The 17,199-nt window shown below is 39.8% G+C and overlaps 1 protein-coding gene across 1 annotated transcript in view; it reads right to left on the minus strand.

Moving 5' to 3' along the window:
* Positions 1-17,199, minus strand: part of SHC3 (SHC adaptor protein 3) — a 142,446-nt gene that overhangs the window by 19,784 nt on the left and 105,463 nt on the right. Inside the window, exons 8-11 of the mRNA XM_032635428.1 lie at positions 9,601-9,751; positions 8,555-8,642; positions 5,397-5,555; positions 1,707-2,002 (exon numbers count right to left, since the gene is read on the minus strand). Of these exons, the coding sequence (XP_032491319.1) occupies positions 1,707-2,002; positions 5,397-5,555; positions 8,555-8,642; positions 9,601-9,751 (694 nt within the window). The remainder of the gene's footprint in view (positions 1-1,706; positions 2,003-5,396; positions 5,556-8,554; positions 8,643-9,600; positions 9,752-17,199) is intronic.

Raw genomic sequence — 17,199 nt, forward strand, 5'->3', positions numbered from 1 at the left:
GACCCTCACGCTCTGCTGCTGCACTTGTCAGTAGCCCAGCCATTCTGGAAGCAGATGCAACCCCTGATGACATTAAATGTATGTACACCCTATGATCAAACACTCCTGGGATATGCCCCAGAGAGACCATCCCAGGTGCAGGGGAAACAGGCACGAGGTTTGCAGCACCTTCAGTTTTTCAATGTTTCACAAGAGAGCTCAGGAAGTGATGTGCAGATGGTGTATCCAGTGAGCCCCAGATGGCCCACCCAAGTAACAATTCAGTGTACGGAAGGCACTACTGACAGATCTTAAAAACATGTACCGAAGGGAAAAAGAAAGAAATGATTTGTGGAATAACATCATGTTTGTTTGCAAATTTCTGAAACACACAAACACAAAATATGTATTTTCCCTGGTGTGCATATATGTAAAAAAAATCCACACAACAAAAGAAGGTGAATTGGATATATGTTACATTCATGGGGAGTGGTTGCCCAGCTGGAGAATGGAAGAGAAGAGAAGGTGCAGAGGTCTAGGGAGCTGAGTTGTGCAGGCAACTTAGTCTAGACACCTGAGGCAACAAATCATCTCAGGTAACACCGCCTCTTTCCCCAAACACACACAGTTAAATTGTGTCCAAGTTCAACTGAAGACTGTCTTCATCCCTACCCGTCAATCAAAAAATGCAATGTCCTTCATAGAGAACAGACTTGTGGTTGCCAAGGGGAAGGGGAGGTTGGGGAGGAAAGGATTAGAAGTTTGGGTTTAGCAGATGCAAACTATTATCTATAGAATGGATAAACAGCAAGGTCCTACTGTATAGCACAAGGAACTATATTCAGTATCCTGTGATAAATCATAATAGAAAAGAATATGAAAACGAATGTATATACATATGCATAACTAAGTCACTTTGCTGTACAGCAGAAATTAACACAACATTGTGAAGCAACTACACTTCAATAAATTTTTTTTTTAATGCAATGTTCTTAACCACTATTGAGATAACTCTACCTGCTGCTTTGTTTTCACTGGATAAAATAATTTTAAACAACAATCCTGGAATTTACTCAATGGTTAGGCTAAGGTAACTACATTTATTAAACTTAGTAATTCTTGGACTGTGCCAGGGTGAAGTCAAATTTATTTATTGACTGAAAGATGGTATATTCAGTCAACCCCATAGAATTATTCAGACACAACTGTACTGCCAGGAAGTGCCAAAATCACTGTCATGAGGTATTACTTCTCTGGGTGGGAAAGCAAGAGGCTAATTAATAGGAGGCTTACTTACTGCTTCATCACATTTTATAACCTGCAAATAAAAACTGGTGATTCAACTTGTAGAGATATTTGAGGTAAATATTAAAAGCCCAGGAGCCCTGTACTTCTTTGTCCACTATGAACATATCTGAAAGGAAAACTTTCTCAGTTTTTGTATTTATTTTAAAGAACATGAGAATTAAACCTTTCAACCCAGGCCCTGGGGATTTCCAAGTTTTGTAACTTGCACAGGGGGTCCTGACCATGGGCTCCTGTAGCCTGGCTCTGGCCTGAAAGCATAAGTCCTCTGGGCCTGGTCTCCAGGGCCCTGGAGAAGTGACCATCAGGACTCAGCAGGCATATGTGAGTAGAGGAGAGAAAGTGGTCCCCAGTGCAGTGACCCAGGGTAGACTGTCGGAGGGAGGTTGCCCAGTGCCGGCCACACTCCGCCCTGTGCTCACCGTGCCTTCTGGGTCCACGAGCAGCAGGTGCTTGGCCTGGCCATTGTGCATGCCAGTGAGGACAAAGGAGCCTGGGTTGGTGGTGCTCTTCCTGACCAGGAAGTCTCCATCTCTCTTCAGTAGCCCCTCTGCCTCCTTCCTGCTCATCTCCCCTTGGTACCAAGGCTCTGCTTTCAGCTCTTCCAGCATCTTAGCATCCGGGGCTCTGGGTGAGACGGGGCTGATGCACTCCACGGAGGCTGCCTTGCTCAACACAGGCCCCAAGGACTGGTTCTTGAGAGCATCTTCAAAAGGTTCTGCCAACAACATTTGCCAGCAACACGTCAATCCCAAGGAGAACAAATGATAAACAGTACAATGTGAGGGCTGGAAATGCAAAGGCAACTTCTACCAGAAAAAAAAGAAGTAGAGAAAAATGACTGGCTGGTAATACAACAAGACTCATCATAACAAGCATTTGAAAGCAAAGCCCAAATCTTGGCATGACTCATTCTGATGAGTCTGCTTTCCCAAGACAGCTGGGCATTGTGTCTTGTGCCAAAGACTCAAGCACACCCTTTGCCTCACTAGTTAGAATGACTCCATTTTTGCACACTGCAAGAGGCCATGAATATTACATGCCATCTACTTTCTCTGGACTATTGGCTAGCCTCTTCAACAAATGTGTTCTCTTCTGAATAAAAACCTGCCAATACCAAAGAAAATACACAAAGGAAAAGACAAGTGGCAAGGTCTTGATTTCATGCAAAACTGAAACCCAGCCCAACAAATGTTTCTTTCAAAATTTTTGTATTAGGTGAATTCTTAAAAGAGAAGAAAACTGACATTTATTGGGTGCCTTTTGTGTGACTTGCCCCAGGCTAGGAGCTCTACCTCCCCTTGATCTTCACTTGTTTCCCTGTAGAAAAAGGCTCTTGTGTGAGTGTTTGAGATTGAGCTTGATTTTATGCTCTTCAGAACATACTTCTCACTGCAGGCCATGGCTCTAAGAGCCACAAATATCAGCGGTAAGAGAAGTCACCAGGCTCATCTAATTAAATCTCAATGTTCGATTTTCAAACAAGGCAATATGTACAACAGCACTCTGAAAAATGTCCACAGTGCCACACAAGTGTGAGGTGTTGTGATGATTATCTAGGACCCCACTGCCAACCTACTACAATGCAAGCACCACAAGAACAAGAATGGTTCTCTCCTGGGCACAGCTACATCCCTCTAGTCCAACATTGTTCCTGGGACATAGTTTGTACCAATAAATATTCAGTGAGTGCTGTAAAATCAGACCAGTTTGCTAAATGTTGGTAGAGAATGGGCAGAAGTGAAGTGAATAAATGAAACCAAAACTAAATCATTTTGACACTTGTTAAATGATTTACAGATTTGGGGCAAAAAAGGGGTTAAAACTATGGGCTAAAATTATGTTTGTAGATTTTCTCTTTTTATTCTACTTTTTCCCTGATTACCTGGAGTAGTTGAAAATTTGTATTCTGTTTCTGTACCATCACCATCATCACCACCATCACCATTACCACAACATCATCATCACCATCATAATCACCATCACCTCAGCCCCACCACTAGCATCAACATCATCACCATCACTATCAACATCATCATCACCATCATCATCATCACCAACACCACTATCACCATCTTATCATTATTATCACCTTCATTACCACCATTACCATCATCACCATCACCATATCATTACCCTCACCACCATCACCACCATCACCACAATCATCAGCATCATCACCACCATCAGTACCATTACCATCACTAACAGTACCACTACCACCATCATTATTTAGCTATAGTGGTTCAAGATAAACACAGAGTGCTAGGTCTACTTTTCCATACTTTTCAATAGATACTAGCCTCTCCAGGACTCTTTATACTTTCGGTTTCCCCTTCTTTAGTTTTGGGAGTAGGAGTAGAAATTGATGGATGAAAAAAGGGAGGTCTGGCTTTCATTTTTCCCATCTCAAACCCCAGCCAAATCTAACTCTCCTCAGGCTCTGGGGCCAAGAGTCACTGGTATATTGACTAAATTAAACAGTGAAAATTGTCTGACCATAAATACAACTACTAAACTGAAGTTGGGAGATATCGTTACAACTGGAGCTACCACTTTGCTCTGCATCTTGAGAAGTTGCTTCATACCTCCTAGGCTATTTCCACATTTTTTTAAATGAAGAGATTAGACTAGATGATTCTACAGTTCTTCTAGCTCTGGTGATTTTTAAAATCAGAATGGGAGTCCAGTGTCCCATTCTGGGGAAAAATAGACTTTTGTTGTCATGGTGCAGCCTGTTTATAAAAACACTCAGCCCTGTCCTAACCCACATACAATAACAGGTATGTATTGTATGTGGTGAACCAGCAGTGAAGTTACCAAACCTCTCTGTTTCCTCCTCTATAAAATGGTAATAATAATAACATTTACCCGTAGGACTATTGCAAAAATTAAATAAAATAATAAGCACCTAGCCATGTGGTAGAAACTCACTAAGTGCTAGTCTCCTCTCCTTCCCTCTTCAACCTGTACAATTCTCAAGGAAATTGAAAAAGAAATTCGGGGATGTAAAGCTGTTTGTGAGCTTGGGAAGCTCTTTCAAAATTCCTTAACAACAATTTACACTTTCATTAATCACAGGTGATTTATTTTTCCCAATCTATATGCCAAACAGAGGTCCATGGTACACATCATACTACAGTGCAATCAACAGGAGTTTGGGGTTACTCTTCTTATCCCGTTTTATTTTTCATCAGAGTACCTGTCACTACCTGTAACACATGGTGGTTATTTAAACTTCATGAGAGTAGGGACTTTGTCTATTTGGTTTTCCTGTATATCCGCAGTAAGTAGACTAGTATTTGACACATGGTAGGTGTTCAGTAGAGAGGAAGAAGGGGAGAGAGAAAGAGAAAAAGTGAGAGGGAAAGTGAGTGTATGTAGGCAAACAAGAGGGTATATTATAATTTCTTGCTTATATGTTAGTCTTGTTCAACAGACTAAGAGCTCTATGAAAACAGGGGCCAAGCCATTTCATCTTGGCATCCTTAAAACTGATACAGTATTTGGCACACAATATCCAATTAATACCTAAGTGAATAAATAAATGAATGCATTTATGTATATCATTTGTCTCAATACGATCTTCAAGAGCAAAGTCAATTATAAAACGGGGGTGGGGGGGACTTCCCTGGTGGTCCAGTGGTTAAGAATCCGCCTTCCAATGCAGGAGACGTGGGTTCGATCCCTGGTCGGGGAACTAAGATCCCACATGCCATGGGGCAACTAATCCTGCATGCTGCAACTACTGAACCCGTGTGCTCTGGAGCCCGCATGCCACAACTGGAGAGAAATCCGCATGCCACCACGAAGATCCCATGTGCTGCAACTAAGACCCAACACAGCCAAATAAATTAATTAATTAAAAAAAAAAAAAAAGAGGGAAGCTGCTTTGCCTCTGGACTGCAGAGAAGGTTGTAATTCCAAAGCAGGGGTTGGCCAAGTTCAAAGCCTTGAAAAGCTCAATCATAACCCAGAAAAATACAGCTAATCAGTGTCATTCATCAAAACCCCACCAGAAGAAAATTCAGTAATTGCACAGATTTCAAACAAAAGACAATGTAAAAAAACAGCCTCAAAAGAGAAAAATCCAGTGGCAGATGGAAACCCACTCATGTCAAAGAGGTCTTTCCGTGGGCTGCTTTCTGCACTGCTGCCCGCGGCCAGCCCAGCCTGCAGCGGGATGCACTGGGTGTTGACATAGGTGGGGGCTTCTCCCGTAGGGGCCACATGCGATTTCCTTTCCGGCATGCTGTAGATGTCCAAGGACCCTGCAACAAGAAAACAGCCCTCTTTTCTCTTCTGATCATAAAGCTATTCATGTTAAGCTACCCAGTGATTCACAGAAAAGTTCCTTTAGCTCATTCATAAGAAGATCCTTGTTTCAGATGCCCATCCATTAAGTCTCCTCTCTGACCCTCTCACACCCTGTTGTACTCTGCTAGGATGCTCTCCACTCCTTCCTGTCAAAATGGGACCTACTGGCCCAGGATGATGGACGCCATGAAGGTTAGGAGCCTTACCAAGACCCTAGGCGCCTCTGACCCGGGCTGGGGGGAGCCGGGGGGGGGGCACACCTGCTGCAGAAGCTGCCTCAGCCTCCTCATCCCCTTTACAAAGGACTGAGATCAAAATAACTGAGCAGAAGAACAACAGGCCTTATTTTCATTGTTCTTTTTTTAAGTGTAGGGGAATGCTTCATATGTTAACTCCATTAGAAATGCAGTGCAGGTGCTGCGACCCCATTTTATTAGAAAGTTACTTCCTAATGAATGAGGCACCTTCCTTTTAAAACAGAGTCAGGCTTGTGCCTTCGTGGGACTTCCCAACTGGACCAAGACTCTGTTAAGGCAGGGTCAGGCTGTCCCTGCTCTTGTTGCCTGAGGCGAACGAAGGGTGTCGCCCTGCTTGAGCCACTATCCCATTCTTTGTATGGGATCACTGTTTCTAACAGGCTTCCACAGACACTCTCAAGATCGCCTTGGGCCTGGAGAGAGGTCACCTCTCCAGGTGGTGGGCTGTGGAAGTCAGCTCAATCCAGCTGGCTAGAGTGGGTTCAGGGCTTTGGGAGCTTTCCCAAGAGCCCACTAAAGGACTTTTGGCAACACCACTGTCTCTGGCCTGTAAGCGTGAGAATGCAGGTGTCCTGCGAAAATCCCGTCTCTGGAGAGCATCTCCACAAATTCCTGAGCTGTGTCTACTCCTCTCGCTGGACGTGGTTTCTATGCATCACTGGTCGTTCCTGCGCTACGAGTCGTGGCTTAGTGATGACTATCTTCCATTCAGATGTCTGTATGAACTGCAGACAACTCAGACTGTAAAAACAACTTTACAAACTAATCTTTAAAAAGATCAAAAGCCCAATGAATAAGTTGCTGATGACAGCCCTTTCCCACTTCAGACATTGGCAAGTGCTGAGTCGGGGGCAGGGAGACACACCCTCCCTGGTGTTGGTACCCAGAGTTCAGTTTCATTTAAGGGAAATGGCTGCCAGCAGGTCAATAAGGAACATTTGTATTTGTTCTATGGAAAATATATTTATTGCTTACAAATAAGAACTTGAAATTTATTTATTCTCTTTACACAAAAACTTGTGCTCATTTTTGCCCTGGTGAACTTCTTACATTGTCTGTTTTTGATCTGGCTGGAATAACTTGAACATAAAAAAAGACCTCATTTTCAAATAAACCTGATGAATTTTCAATAGAGTAAATATCTCATGTAAGTAATGTGTCTCCTTTAATCGTTAGCAGTTATATGTTTATGTACACAATTGCTGTATAATACTTTTTAAATGTGTATAGAACAAAGATGAAAAATATTTTTTAAAAAAAGTGCCTCTGGCAAAGTTATAACTTTAATGTGCTATTTCCATCCTATTCTGAGATAGAGCCATGTGGTGTACTGACTGGGTTTTAGGGATTACTGGCTGGGCAGTATGGATGGGTCATCTTTCAGCTGGGGCAGGCAAGACATGAAATTCTTTCATCGGGGGAAATTTTAAAAATATATTGACAAGGGCTTCCCTGGTGGCACAGTGGTTGAGAGTCCGCCTGCCGATGCAGGGGACACGGGTTCGTGCCCCGGTCCGGGAAGATCCCACATGCCGCAGAGCGGCTGGCCCCGTGAGCCGTGGCCTCTGAGCCTGCACGTCCGGAGCCTGTGCTCCGCAACGGGAGAGGCCACAACGGTGGGAGGCCTGCGTACCGCAAAGAAAAAAAAAAAAAAAAATATATATATATATATATACACACACACACACACATATATATATATATATATATATATATATAGTTAATTACTCGCCAGAACAAATGTCAATAATGAATGGAAAAGCCTTAATGTTAAACCAACAAATGTAAATTTCTATACCCAGAAGTGTACATTGGATCTTAGCTCATTTGGCACTCCATCTCCTCCAGGCCCTGAACAGTTAGTATTCAGGGCCCCAGAGCTATTGAAAGTTATAGAAATGTTTGAGGTGGGAAAAAGTTTAAAATTAAAAAGGACTTTAAAAATGTATGTATACATACACACACATATATGTATGTGTAGAAATAACTGTCTAGAGAATAGAAACATGTTAGCAGTTAGTTTAAACTAAATGGTCCTTCAATAGCCATATAATTTTTAATGTGGGAGTTAGGTGCGTGCTAAGAGGTTGAATAAGAGGTGGAAGTGTCCTCTGACAGGACCCAGGGCTTGTGAGGGATTTTTATCCCTGGTACTATCTCTGCCAAGGGCCGGCATTGCTCCACTCTTCCTGAAGCTGACCCTGGAGAGGGAAGGCAGGGGTGAGGCAAGGAGCGGAAAGCTACAAGCTACTGTTGGGAGCCACCGGGGTTCAGCCCTGCTGGGGAGCTGAGGGACAACACAAAGCACGCCCCACAGTCTCCCAAGCCAGCCCCGTTTGAAATGGGTACAGGTGCCCCTGGGGAGGTGAATGCCTCATCCCCTGGGCAGTCAAGCCCTCCTGCCAGAGAAAGGCCTTAGGAGGAAAGTCTCAGGGTGCAGGAAGCACTGGGGCGGGTGGGGGCAGTGAGCTGGTCCTGGTGCCAGGGGCGGCATCATCTGATGTGTGCCCTCAGACATGCCCGACAGCCATTATTTCTATTTGTATGATCTGGCTGGGAATCTGCAGCCACACCCACAGCAGGTATTTCCAGTGGGTCACTCTGCCACTCCACAGGAGAGGAACTACCCACTAGGGAGCACGTCACTTTCGAAAAGTATTTTTTATGTTTCTTGTCCACCTCGCCTTGCCTCTCACCTTGCCTCACAGGTGTTTGCTGCCAGTCTTCGCCAAGCGGGTCTCCTAAGTGTCTCCCCTGGTAGTAAGTTTGCTCTTTTCCTGCAAACTATAGACATATATAAATACACAGAGTGAAAAAGGCATCCTCTTCTTGTTTCTGCATCTTTAAAAGCCATAGTACAGTAGAAGGGCCTTCAATGGCCAATGGATTGCATGCCTATTACACCCAATTTTCCCCTCATGCCTCTCGGTTGGCATTAAGATTTGGGGAATAAGTTTGTGTGGGTGTAAGAAAGAGGCTGTATCTCATCAAAACTACAAATGCCCCCTGTTTTCATTACCCCCCACATCCCTTCCCTAAGTGTGACCATAAATTGAGCTCTTTTACGTGTAGCCACATCACTCAACATGACCTAAAATAGATTTCAGTTAAAGATTATCTATGTGTCAGAACATGCTTCCCACCCAGCACATACATCCATAACCATTCATGCCTTGGCAAGTCCACCTTGCTGATTCCTTCTCAGTGTTAGAGCTACTGACACTTGGTTTCAATGTTATTTGCCACTCTCATTGGTGTCATTGTCATTCACATAAGGTAGGTGACATAAAAAATTCCCTATAATGAAGAGATATCATGGAGATACCATAACTCTAGAAAACGAATGCCTTACTAGAATTTCGAGTTAGAGGGAAAATCAGGGAAATGCGCAAAACAGAAAAACTCAAAAAAATCTCATGTTAAAGGCTTACATCCACTCTCCTTTCAGAGAACCCAAAGCACCCCAGGCCTTTTAGAAGTCTTGAACTCTCTCTTTTCCTCATTAAGTTCACAGTAGAATGGGATTTGTGCTAGGATGAAGAGGGAACTCCCAGACTCAGGAATCACAATATAGCTCCAAGGCATTTGACGTTAAAACAAAAGCTTCCCCTACTTGTCTGCTTTGTGGAATTCAAGGGGGAAAAGTTTGTGAGTTTTTCTGTCTGGACCTGAAAATATAGTTAAAGAAAGCAAAAGGAAAGTTCAGTTAGCCACCATCCAAGGGAAAAGGTATAAGGCTCACCTGGGCTGTGTCAGGACCATGGAGTCTGGCTTTCAGTCGAGCATCTACAAAGCCCCCTGGAGGAGGCATCTTGCTTGGAATGCTGTTGTAGTACGGGTGGTCTGCGCCCTCACCCTCCTCTTCAGTCCAGGGCTCATCTAGACTCTGCATTCTGTTAAAAGAGGATTTTCAGGGACTTTAGCCAAAAGTCAAGCTTGCAGTCAAAACCAAAAAATCTAATGTTAGTAATTGTTGACCCAGAAAGCAGAGTTTAGTCACTGCCCCTTTAACCATCTAGGTCTCAGGCATATATATAAAGCAGATGAGTGGTTTGGCCAAATATCCCTGACTTATTCACAGTTCTACCCTTTAGGAAATTCTGGTCATATTTGAAACAGGAAAGAACTCCTTTTTTAAAATTACATATTAATAAGGAAAAATATAATTCATATGTAAGGATAACCAGTTTCTCAAGGCACAGACACACATTTTAGTACATTATGAAATTTACCCAAAACAAAATTAACTTTAAAATGGAGATTTAGTGACATCAGGGAAAATGGCAGAGTAAGGACCTCTGAAAATTCTCTCCTCTGTAATAGCAACAAGAAAGCTAGCAAAGAAAGTTTCATAATCAACTTTTTCATAACTCTGGAAATTAACCAGAAGCTTGTAGCAACCTAGAGCATGTTTATTAAACAAACAAAAAACCACAAACAGCTGTCAGAACAACAGCTTTGTTGCATTTTAGCTTGCTTTATTGTCATCTCCATGGTAGCCTTAAAAACCCAAATCCCACAGTCACAGTGAAAACCAGCAGCCTAATAGCCATGGGAGGGGGCAAAAGAGCATTGAGGCTCCTTCAAAGCCCTATTCCCAGAGAACAGTCATTATTACGCTTCTGGTCATTCTCCAGCATCCTCCACTCCAAAGGTTGTCTTTATTTGACTTGATTCAGAGCTTGTCCAGGGAACATAGCTTCTTCCCCAGGGTCATTTGTCAAAAACAATTAGAGGCACTTCTTTAACATTGTGGCTCCCTCAAACAGTAGATAACATCTGGGATAAAGAGTGAGCTAATCAGAAAGCTTAAAAGAAAAGCTGGGAAATAATAAGCTTTGACATAATTCTGGCAATCTAGAAGGCTACATGTATACGAGGGCTGTTTTCATGGCCAGGGTTCTGTTCCTGCTCAGAAAAGATGTAAAAAAGCTCTAGTTCTCACCTGTGACTGACTTTGAAGCTTTGCACAAGCAGGAAGTAAAAGCTAACGCAGAGTTGTCAGCTGCCTGAGTGTTGAAGGAGTTCCTCAACACACACACAGAACCCCTCAGCAAAAACTGTGGGACTTAGTGGTTTCAGACATTTAAGGAAATCTCTTTTCAGTCATTAGCTGTCTAATAAATGAACTGAGCTGAGTTGTCAGTGACCATATATGACAAAAAATACAGACTTTACTAAGTTAGTTTAGAAAAGTCATTACAACAAACAACCACAACAAACAGCAACAACAAATCCTGAGGAGGGGAGAAATCTGACTTCCAGAGTTGTCACACCACGTTATTTTAAATTTCCAATTTCAACAAAAAATTATGGATGCAAAGAAACAAAAAAATTTGGCTCACACACAAGAAAAAAAAGCAATCAACAGAAACTGTCCCTGAGAAAACTCAGGTTTTGGACTAACTAGACAAAGACTTTAAATTAGCTACTTTCAATATGTTCTGAGAACTAAAGGAAACAAAAAATCAAACATGACAATGTTGTCTCACCAAATGGGGAATAACAAAGAGATTCAAATCTAGACACCTCATAATCAAACTGATTAAAGCCAAAGAGAAAGAATCATGAAAGTAGCAAGAGAGAAGCAGCTCATCATATACAAAGGATCCTCAATAATATTAACAGTGGATTTCTTATCAGAACCAATGGAGGCCAGAAGGCAGTGAGATGTCACATTCCAAGTACCAAAAGAAACAGACTATCTACCCAAGAACTCTATATAGGCATAGTTTGTTTTATTGTGCTTCACTTCACTGCATTTCACAGATTTCACAATTTGCATGTTTCACAAATTGAAGGTTTGTAGCAACACTGCACTGAGCAAGTTTTCAGTGCCGTTTTTCCAACAGCATTTGCTCACTTCCTGTGTCTGTGTCACATTTTGGTAATTTTCACAATATTTCAAACATTTTCATTATTCTTATATTTGTTATGGTCATCTGTGATCAGTGATCTCTGACGTTACTATTGTAATTGTTTTGGGGTGCCACAAACTTCATCCATATAAGATGGCAAACTTAATCAATAAATGTGTGTTCTGACTACTCCACTAACTGACTCTTCCCCTATCTTTATCCCTCTTCTCTGGCCTCCTTATTCCCTGAGACACAACAGTATTGAAATTAGGCCCATTAATAACCCTGCAATGGCCCCTAAGTGTTCAAATGAAAGGAAGAGTCATATGTCTCTCACTTTAAATCAAAAGCTAGAAAAGATTAAACTTTGTGAGGAAGGCATGTCAAAAGCTGAGACAGTCCAAAAACTAGGCTTCTTGTGCCAAACAGTTAGCCAAGTTGTGAATACAAGGGAAACATTCTTGAAGTAAAAGTGCTACTCCAGTGAACGCATAAAAGATAAAAAAGTGAAACAGCCTTATTGCTAATATGGAGAAAGTTTTAATGGTCTGGATAGAATATAAAACCGACCATGACATTACCTTAAGCCAAATCCTAATGTAAAGCAAGTCTAACTCTCTTCAATTCTATGAAGGCTAAGAAAGATGAGGAAGCTGCAGAAGAAAAACTTGAATCTAGCACAGGTTGTTTCATGAGGCTTAAGGAAAGAAGCCATTTACATAACATCAAAGAGCAAGGTAAAGCCCCAAGTGCTGATGTAGAAGCTGCAGCAAGTTATCCAGAGGATCTAGCTAAGATAATTAATGAAGGTGGCTACACTAAACAACAGATTTTCAGTGCAGATAAAATAGCCTCATATTGGAAGGAGATTCCATCTAGAAATTTCACAGCTAGAGAGAAGTCAATGCCTGGCTTTAAAACTTCAAAGGACAGACTGACTCTCATGTTAGGGGCTAATGCAGCTGGTGACTTTAAGTTGAAGCCATTGCTCATTTACCATTCTGAAAATCCTAGGGCCCTTGAGAATTATGCTAAATCTGCTCTGCTTATGCTCTATAAATGCAACAACAAAGCCTGGATGACAGCACATCTGTTTACAGCATGGTTAACTGAATATTTCAAGCCCACTATTGAGGCCTACTGCTTGGAAAAAAGATTCCTTTCAAAATATTACTACTCAATGGCAATGCACCTGGTCACCCAAGAGCTCCGATTGAGATGCCAATGAGATTAATGTTGTTTTCATGCCTGCTAACACAACATCTATTCTTCAGCCCATAGATCAAGGAGTAACTTCAATTTCAAGTCTTAGTTTTTAAGAAATGCATTTCATAAAGCTGTAGCTGCCATACATAGTTATTCCTCTGATCGATCTGAGCAAAGTCAATTGAAAACTTCTGGAAAGAATTGACCATTCTAGATGCCATCAAAAACACTCATGATTCATGGAAAGAGGTAAAATCATCACCATTAACAGGAGTTTGGAATAAGTTAATTCCAACCCTCATGGATGACTTTGAGGGGTTCAAGACGTCAGTTGAGGAAGTAACTGCAGATGTGGTGGAAATAGCAAGAGAACCAGAATTAGAAATGGAGCCTGAAGATGTGACTGAATTGCTGGAATGTTATGATAAAAATTTAATGGATGAGGAGCTGCGCGTTAGGGATGGGCAAAGAGAGTGGTTTCTTGAGATGGAATCTACTCCTAGTGAAGATGCTGTGAAGATTGTTGAAATGACAACAAAGGGTTAGAATGTTATATAAACTTAGCTGATAAGCAGTGGCAGGGTTTGAGAGGAGTGACTCCAATTTTGAAGGTAAATCTGCGAGGGAAATGCTATCAAACAGTATCACATGCTACAGAGAAATCATTCATGAAAGGAAGAGTCAATCAGTGTGGCAAAATTCATTGTTTTCTTGTTTTAAGAATATGTCACAGTCACCCCAACCTTCAGCAACCATCACCCCCTGATCAGTAAGCGACCATCAACACTGAGGCAAGACCCTCTACCAGCAAAAAGGTTGCAACTCGCTCAGATGATGGTTAGCAATAAAGTTTTTAGCAATAAAGTATTGATAATTAAGGTGTGTGCATTATTTTTTAGACATAATACTATTGCACACTTAATAGACTACAGTATATTGTAAACATAACTTCTAAATGCACTAGGAAACCAAAAAATTTGTGTGACTTGCTTTATTGTGCTATTCACTTTATTGCAGTGGTCTGGAACCAAACCCTCAATATCTCTGATGTATGCCTGTAGCCAGCAAAACTATCCTTCAAAATGAATCAAAAGTTAAAACAGTGCCAGATAAATAAAAACCTAGAAAATTCATCACTAACAAATCTGCACTACGAAAAAATACTAAAGGAAGTACTTCAGGCTAAAATGAAATACACTAAACAATAATTCATGTCACGTGAAAAAATAGAGGATAATGGTAAAGTTAAATACATAGGCAAATATTAAAACAGTATAAATGTAGTTTTTGTCCATAACTCTTTTCCTCTCCTCTCTGATTTAAAAGACAACTGAATAAAGCAATAATTATAAACCTGTGTTGATGAGCACTCAATGTATAAATATGGAATCTTCATAACATAACAGCACAATGTAAGGTGGAGAAATAGAGCCACATAGGAGCAAAGTTTTTGTATATTACTGCATTTAAATTGGTGTTAATCTGAACTAACTTGTTACAAATTAAGATGTTAGTTGTAATCCCCAGGGCAACCACTAAGAAAATAACTTTTAAAAGACAGTTTAAAAAAAGAAAAAAAAAACAAGGTAATGAAAAGAGTTCACTCATAAAATATTTATTTGACACCAAAGAAAGCAGTTATGGAGAAAGAAAGGGACAAAAAAATGACATAACACAAATAGAAAAAACTAGCAAAATGTCAGGTAAAATCCTAATTTATCAGTAATTACATTAAATGTAAATACATTAAACACTCCAATTAAAAAACAAAGATTGGCAGAATGGATTTTTACGATAACGTGATCTGACTATATGCTTTCTACAAGAGACACATTTTAGATTGAAAGGCATTTTAGATTTAAAGATTTAGGTTGAAAGTAAAAGGATGTAAAAAGGTATTTCATGCAAACAGTAACCAAAAGAGAGCTATGGTAACTCTACTAATGTCGGACAAAATAGACTTCAAGACAAAATGTTTACTAGAGACAAAGATAAAAGAACAACCAGTCAAGAAGATACAATAATTATAAAGCTATATGTACTTCACAACAGACCCTAAACTATATGCAGCAAAATCTGACAGAATCAAAGGGAGAAATAATGCGGTACTAATATTTGAAGACATCAATACCCACTTTCAATAATGGATAGAACAACCAGAGAGAAGATTGGGAAATAGAAAATTGAACACTATACATCAACTAGACCTAACAGACATCTATGGAACACTCCAATAACAGAATATAAATTTTTCTCGAGTCCACATGTAACATTCTCCAGGATAGACCATATGTTAAACCACAAAACAAGACTCAAAATTTTTAAAAGATTAAAATCATACAACATATGTTTTCAGACCATAATGGAATTAAAGCAGAAATCAATACTAGAAAGAAATTTGGGACATTCACAGATATGTAGAAATTAAACAACACATGCCTAAATAACAAACGGATCAGAAAGTCAATCACAGGGAAATTGGAAGAAACTTTCAGATGAATAAAAACAAAAACAACATACCAATACTTATGGGCTGAATGTAAAGCAGTGCTTAGAGGGAAATTTATGAACTGTAAATGCCTATATGATAACAGACAATCTCAAATCAATAACCTGACCTTCTACTTTAATAAACTAGAAAATAAGAGCTAAACCCAAGGCAAGCAGAAGGAAGAATAATAAATATTAAGGTGGAAATAAATAAAATAGTTAGTAGAAAATCAATAGAGAAAAGCAATGAAACCAAGAGTTGGTTCTTAGAAAGATCAACAATATTGACAACTCTACAGCTAGACTGACCAAGAAAAAAGAGAGAAGACTCAAATTACCAAAACTAGGAAGGAAAGAGGAAAGACTGCTACCAACCACACAGAAATTAAAAGGATTATAAGAGAAACTATTAAAAATCATATGCCAACAAATTAGATAACCTAGATGAAATGGAAAAATTCCTACAAAGACTCAATCTACAAAATGATTCAAGAAGAAATAGAAAATCTAAACAGAACTGGAAGAAATAGAAAATCTAAACAGAACTGTAACAGATAAAGAGATTAAATTAGTAATCAAAATCTTGCATCCCAAGAAAAGCCCAGAATCATATGGCTGGCTTCTTGGTGGTTTCTATCTAACATCTAAAGGAGAATTAACAGCAATTCTTCATAACTCTTCCAAAAAAATAGAAGAGGACAGAAGTTTCCAAACTCAGTCTATGATGCCAGTATTACTCTGATATGAAAACCAGACAAAGACACCACAAGAAAAACAAAACAAAACTGCAGACCAATATCTCTTATGAATATGGATTGAAAACAAAATATTAGCAAACCAAGTCCAGCAACATAAAAAAAGAGTCATATACCATGACTGAGTGGGATTTCTTCCAGCAATGTAAGATTGGTTCAACGTTCAAAAATCAACTAATGTAATATGTCATACCAGTAGAATAAAAACAAATACCAGATACTCATCTCAGTAGACACAGAAAAATCATTTGACAAAATCCAACACTTTTCCATGATAAAAACCCTCAAAAAACTTGGAATAGAAGGGCATTTTCTCAACCTGAAAAAGCATCTATGAAAATCCCACAGCTAAGAACACAATTAATGGTGAAAGTCTGAATGCTTACCTCCTAAAATTAGGAACATGACAAGGTTGTCCTGTCTTTCCACCTCTATTCATTGTACTAGAGATTCTAGCCAGGATAATTAGATAATAAAAAGAAATAAAATAATTCAGATTAGGAAGTAAGAAGTAATAAAACTATATTTATTTGCACAGGACATGATCTTGTACATAAAAAATACTAAGGAATACACACACACACACACACACACACAAATGATTAGAGCTAATAAATGAATTCTGTAAGTTTGCAGGATACATAATGAATATGCAAAAATCAATTGTAATTTTATACATTAACAATGAAAAACTAAAATTAACAAGCAATTCCTTTTATTATAGTATCAAAAAGAATAAAAGATTTATTCTTTTGGTAGTAAAAATTATCAAAGCAAGTGCAAGACTTATACAATGAAAATTACAAAATGCTGTTGAAAGAAATTAAAGAAACTCTAAATAAATGGAAAGACATCCTGTGTTCAGGGATTGGAAGACTAAATACTGTTAAGATGGAAGTACTCTTAAAATTGGTCTATGGATTCAAGACAATATCTATAAACATCCCAAGTGCCTTTTTTGTAAATGTAGACAAGCTATGCTAAAATTTATTTGAAATTGCAAGGGGCACAGAGTAGTGAAAACAATCTTGA

Source organism: Phocoena sinus, chromosome 6 (assembly GCF_008692025.1).
Source record: "Phocoena sinus isolate mPhoSin1 chromosome 6, mPhoSin1.pri, whole genome shotgun sequence".
In the NCBI taxonomy this organism is placed as follows: domain Eukaryota; kingdom Metazoa; phylum Chordata; class Mammalia; order Artiodactyla; family Phocoenidae; genus Phocoena; species Phocoena sinus.